The sequence below is a fragment of the Poecilia latipinna genome, unplaced genomic scaffold, assembly GCF_001443285.1.
Source record: "Poecilia latipinna isolate Pla-1442-1.1 unplaced genomic scaffold, P_latipinna-1.0 Scaffold1975, whole genome shotgun sequence".
In the NCBI taxonomy this organism is placed as follows: domain Eukaryota; kingdom Metazoa; phylum Chordata; class Actinopteri; order Cyprinodontiformes; family Poeciliidae; genus Poecilia; species Poecilia latipinna.
This window is the reverse complement of record NW_015114591.1, coordinates 88,920-94,935: the sequence shown is the minus strand read 5'-3', so window position 1 is coordinate 94,935 and position 6,016 is coordinate 88,920. Positions and strand designations below refer to the sequence as shown.

Genomic DNA, 6,016 nt, shown 5'->3' with positions numbered 1-6,016 from the left:
TTTAATCCCACACCTCCCTAAAAGTAGGGTGTGGAAATATTTAAATAACAGTTATGAAATAGTTGTAGCAGAAGTTATTGTTAAAACAGAGAATAATAAAGTGTTTCCATTGCATTTGTCTTAATAAATATCATGAGTCTTGAAATACAATAAATTTAAAAAAAAAATCTATTATTTAGATTTCGATACCGCAAAAAAATGTTGTAATTATGTTGTACTGAATTTGTACAATGCAAAATTTCCTAAGTAGAATCTTTTACATTGCACATTGCACAAACATCACACAATAACTAATTGTACAAGAATTTAACTGATGAGGAATTAGATTTAAGCTATAAAAACTCTCATCACTTTAACTGTAACAACAATCCACTTACCTGCGGCTGTATTCAAATTCATGCACTTCTTTAAAACTTTCCTGCTGCTCCCTTAACTCATCACATGCCACACTGATGCTTGGCCTTATATATAACCTGCATTTGAAAAGTAGGACGACGGAAAGGAATTTGTTCTCTCCCCCAGGGATGTTTGTGAAATGACAGGTAAAAGAAAAAAAAAAAATTGTTGGATCAGTCTCAGTTTTGCTGGCGTCTATTGTTTATTCATTCCATTGAAGTGGACAGACCACAAGCTGGCATACCTCTCTTCCGTGTTGGTACAGTTTCACTTTAAAATTTAAGTATTGATGTCAACGGTGATGATAAGATGTTAATGTTTGCAAGTCCAAATTATTTGGCTTTACTTTAAGGTCTGAAAAGTTAGGTAGGCGCTTGAGTTTCAGGGATTGAAGGTCTGTTTTCTTAAACGTTGAGACTGTGAAAACAATACACACAGTGTGAACCACAAAAGGCAGAAGCATTTGTTCCATTTTTTTGCAATAAGCCTGGCAAGTTTTTAAAGCAATATGCTGAATGAGCTCTGATCAGTTAGAGTGAGCCGCATAGCGTGATTGTATGATGTGGAAGCTGTTTTTCTTGGCAAAACAAATTCAAAGGCATGGGTGCAATGCTGCACCTGTCAATAAAAATAAAAAAAAATAAATCAAACAAATCAGAGCACTGACACATTTATTTTTAGATATCATTGGCACTGACATTTTTACTTTCTTGGCTCGATGTGACATTAATTTACTGTGACACTTTAAATTAATGTCACGGTAAATTAATGTCTGTATAAAATTAAGGCTTATACAGGTAAACAGGCTTACCTGTTTAATTAGTAACATTTAGCTTAAACTTCACTGACCTAAAACAACTATGAAAAACTATGAGAACATGGCAAAGTACTTGGGGATAAATAAATAAAACACCTTATCAGTTCTAAAAGGTGAGAAAAGATTTTTGTTCTTTGCAATTGATAAAGAAATATTTGCAGCAGTTTTTGAAACATAAGTTGATCTCCTTAAAACTTTTGTAGTCCTCCTCACTGTGCAATTGGTAAGATGAACTTCCATATCCAGCTGTGGTTGTCACATTTCCAGTTATTTTAATTTTTTTTTTTTTTTAGTAATTCCTAAAGACTCAAGATATGGACAAGATCAACATACAGCTTGTTATAAAGGAGTCTTTTCTTTCCACTCTCACCTCATGCTTGCTTAGTAGAAGGAACTGCTCCAATGTCATTCAGTTGGGTCTGTGTCCTAGATAGACACATTTTTATTCCAACTACTAATTGTCTTACAGATAGGATGCTATGCTGTGCTTGCCTCAGTGAACGTAGATTTTTGCATGCCAATTTGCACCTGCTTTTCAAACATGCTAAATGGAAACCCAAAAGCAGCAACACTAATCTGGTTCTGATCTAGTAAATTGAATTGCAGGTAGTACGTCACACATTTCCATATCCTCCTCCGTGTATACTCCTCCCAATATTTTCGCAAACCATTTTGCTGATACGATCTTGCTTGCTTGTTGTTTGCGGATGAGATTTACACACGCACGTGTTTTTATATGTGGGAATCTCTTGAACTTTAACCATAGATCGACTCTATTGTAAGCATTCAACAGCAGTGTGATGCAATTATACACAATGACCTTTCAAGCAAACAAAAACAGATCTATCAGGCAGTCTCAATCCAAAATTAAAGTCTGCGCAAGATTTAAACGTTTTTCTCATCATCAAATTCCTGTCTTCAGTGGTCAGAATGGTGAGACATACATCAGTTTTATTCATTTATTTCACCACAGATTAACGCATGCATTGTGACACAGTGTGAAACGCTCACACTGATCCCTGTAAACATAAAAATACACTGTGACACCCGTACTTAATGCTGCACAATGGATCCACTGGCATTGAAGGATGTTGTAAACGGGAGGGTCAGGAGGGAAGAGATCACCAGGATGATGATGACGATGATGACTGCCTTATAAATTGATTGAGCTTAAAAGGAAACATGTGATTTTTCTGCTTCATCCAAGAAAAACACAATTCAACACAACAAATTAAAGGAAGTAAGCAGCTCTACATAAAGTCTTACATGTGTAAGAAATTGCATGCGTGACAGTCGTCTAAATACACAAAGAACTGTAAGTCACAAATGTGTTTTCAACATTTTGAAAATGTTACATGCATAAATGTGAATATTTAGAAAAACTGAAATCACCTTTTGAAAACTACATCCATGCAAAGACATTCAGTTAAACTGGTCTAACTGCACCAAGTATGCCAAAGGAGCAGCGCCTGTCATCATCACTGCTTATAGTCAAACAAGAGACACGCTTCAGATCAAACCCACTATGAGAAACGTCACGACTACGACCAACATCATAAGCAGTGAATCTGCTTCATTTGAGCTGGAGAATGTAGAGGGTGAAGGTGTGCTTGCTTTTGTTGCCTTTTTTTTGTGTGTGTGTTGTTTTATGGTTGGCTTGTTTCAAAGCCACGGCAGGACATCGTTTCTCTTCGTATACTGATTTAGGGTGCGTAGTTTCTCACTGATGACACAGGCTGGCGCAGATGGAGGATGGGGTTATTAGATGACAGGAGGAAAGTGGCTGCTTTAAAAGCAAAACTGAAAGAAGCGCAATGCCACAAATATAGACACTGAGAGCATTAGTTTTTATTAAAAATAGACACACGTTACAATATAAGGTCTGGATAGAACATCCACATTGAGATTTTGAAATGTTATGTTGTGCAACTTTGTAATTAGACCTTTAAAATGGAATTTTGCTCTTTCCTAGTTGTAAAGATACACCAGACTTCATGTTGTTGATCCAGATGACAAAGAGCCTGGGTGCAATCCACTTTAAGAGGAAAAAAGAAAAAAAGATTGATGACCGAAGACTTTCTGGAAAAAGTTAAAGTGCTAACCACTTTGCCACGGGGCACAGCATTGACAGAAAATGTAAAAAATTAATGAAAAAATGTGCTTGATGTCTTCAATAACAGATCAAAGGGTAATACAGTGGAACAAAGAAATCTGTTTCTAAAACAATTATGACAAATGATGAAGTGAGCCATTGCATGAAACTAAAAACAAGATGTGTTTACCTCTCAATAGGTTGTACATTATAAACAATTATCCACATGTTGGACAAACAAAATGACGATACTTTATACTTTACAACCTCAAATTTCACCTTCAGACTGCAGTTCATGTTGCACTGTGTTACCTTTGCACATAGGAGTTTGTTGTTTTGTTTTACTTTGAAGATTTTGAAATGTTCCATTACCAGCTAATTCGGATTTTTACATTTTTTGCAAAATAGAACATGTCGTAATCTAAAAATGCAGTGTAAGAAACCAAACTTTTATACAGTATTATGTATATTAGGCAAATTAGACTACGATATCTTTTCACTTTAGCATGTTGGATACCATCATCTGTGGCAGGCTGAATGTCACATGCAGTGTGTGCATTCGTGACAATTGAAATATTATTAGTACTAACACTCATGCTGTGATGATGGTATGTGTGCAGTGATTACATAGAAGAAATTACATTTGGTAGCAAAATGAATATTGGTACATATTGGACGCTGTTGTAGCAGACAGAGAGACAAAAGTGAAATAAAGATTGGATTCTCCAAATAATAAACACATAGTTGGACTTGTCTACAAAATAAACTTTATTTATTTATTTATTTATTTATTTATTTATTTATTTATTTATTTATTTATTTATTTATTGCTAACCTATTAACCACTGCAGGCCAGTCTGGAACAACTAAAGAGCTGGATGTGGCCTACATGTTGTAAAATGCCCACACCAAGTTTTATTGCGAGTACTCCTATTGGCTCTCCAGATTTAGGTTGCTCTTTTGAACTAAATTTAAAGTCCTGAGCCGTCGCAACATCTCCACAGAACAAAAGAGATTATGAGAAACCGTCCCAATAAAATTTTAACTCAAATATTACTTTACATCAACATATGATAAATGTTTTAACGAGTAATTTGTCTTCATCATTTTGTACCATTGGGAAACCTTGTTACGATTAGGTTTGTTGTTCCATCAGTTTCGTCTGTATCGTTTGATAAAAACGTGATGCGCTCCACGACTGGATAATGAAAGACTAAAGGCTCCACAATAACAACCCTCGGACTGTGTTTGAAAAACACAGTCCTGTTTCGAGAAACAGGCAAAGTTCTTGCATCGTATTCCAGTTGCGTTGTGTTTGCGTGCCTGAGGTCAGCTGATGATGTGTATAAATTGGAGTCTGTTGTCTCTGTGCTTCCATGCTCGGCTGCTGTGGATTTCACCGTAGCCTTCTCCATATTTGTAGTCCCGTTAACCTGAGGGGAAGCACTTGAACGAGCTTCTTCTGCTGTGGAATGGGATGAACTCTGCGCTGGGACTGAAGATGAAGTGCTTCTTGATGTGCTAACTGGGACCAGTGAGGCACTTTGAGGTTGTTGTTGTGAACTGGAAGATCCTGAACTTTGCGATGCGGATGAGTGCTGATCCGTTGTCCATGCTGCTGCAGAAGCACAAGAAAAAAATAGACGTTAGTTTGATTTGCATCTGCTGGTATGACTGTAGATCATCAGTGGAAATGTTTGCGTCCTAACATACCTGATGCCGTCTCTGGTGCCTCATGGGTAATTGTGTGTGCAGCTGTTTGTGTAGTTTCTTGAGCAGATGTAAATAAAGATGCTGTGGTGTGTGGTGTGGTGTTCACTGTAGTTCCCGTTGTTCGTCCTGCCTCTTGTTTCCCTGTAGTCTTCTCTCCAACTTGTGCTGGTAGCTGGGTTGATAATTCTTTGCTTTGTGTAGAAGCTGTGGGTGATGCCTGTCCGGCTGTTGATGAGGTGTCATAATTGGCGTTTGTCGCTGCTTGTGCTGTGATTGTCAAAGTCGTCGACGAAACTGTTGTTGCTGAACTGACGGTTTGTTTTGTAGTTGTAGGTTGTTTTTCAGTAGTTGCTGCTGTCGTTGTAGTGTGTGGTTCAGTTGTTGAGGATGATGTTGCTGTATCCTGAGTGTTTGATTTAGTTGTTGCAGGTGTTATGCTTGTTTTCTTAGCTGACGTTTGTGCTGACATATAGATTGACCTGGAGTCTGCGCTTCCTTGAGTTGTTATAGATCCAACAGGTTGCTTTGCAGTTGTGGTAGAAGTTTGATTGATGGTCACTGGTGGAGTATAATTTGTTTGTGTGCCACTGTGCTCTGTTTGTCTCCTGTCAAGTGTAGACAGGGATATTGACTTACTTTTTGTGTTTTCTTGAACTGTTGTTGATCCAGTAATTGGAGGTTGTTGTGTTCTTGGAATCTCTCTTGATTTGGTCGTTGGAGGTGATGCGTGTTCAGTCTGATTCTCTGATTCATTTGTTTCATCTATCGTTTGAGTCGATGATTGCAATGAAGTTGATTTATTTCTGTTGTGATCAGACACTGATTCACTGAATGTAGACACCGCAGTCTGTTTGAAAGCAGTTGATGATCCTGTGTCTGCAGCTGCACTCTGTGTCTCAGTTGTTACATGTGGAGGGTTTTGTGCTGAGGTGCTTTGTGTTGTGACAGATGATATTTTGTCTGATTCTTTTGATGTTGTTCTTTCAGCTTCTGTTGCT

General features: G+C 37.5%; 1 protein-coding gene across 1 annotated transcript; it reads right to left on the bottom strand.

Moving 5' to 3' along the window:
- Positions 1–4,058: 4,058 nt before the first annotated feature.
- On the bottom strand, positions 4,059–6,005 carry LOC106935525 (uncharacterized protein YBL113C-like). The gene is made up of 2 exons (XM_015016033.1): positions 5,019–6,005; positions 4,059–4,923 (listed from the first exon to the last, which is right to left on the bottom strand). Exons 1-2 carry the CDS (start codon positions 5,485–5,487, stop codon positions 4,409–4,411), a joined length of 984 nt encoding a protein of 327 aa, XP_014871519.1. The 5' UTR covers positions 5,488–6,005; the 3' UTR covers positions 4,059–4,408.
- Positions 6,006–6,016: the final 11 nt, after the last annotated feature.

Excerpts from the sequence above, each read along its gene's own strand:
- LOC106935525 (XM_015016033.1), bottom strand. The coding sequence starts at position 5,487 with ATGTCAGCACAAACGTCAGCTAAGAAAACAAGCATAACACCTGCAACA. Across the intron at positions 4,924-5,018 it reads GGCACCAGAGACGGCATCAG|CAGCATGGACAACGGATCAG; the intron begins GTATGTTAGGAC and ends GTGCTTCTGCAG.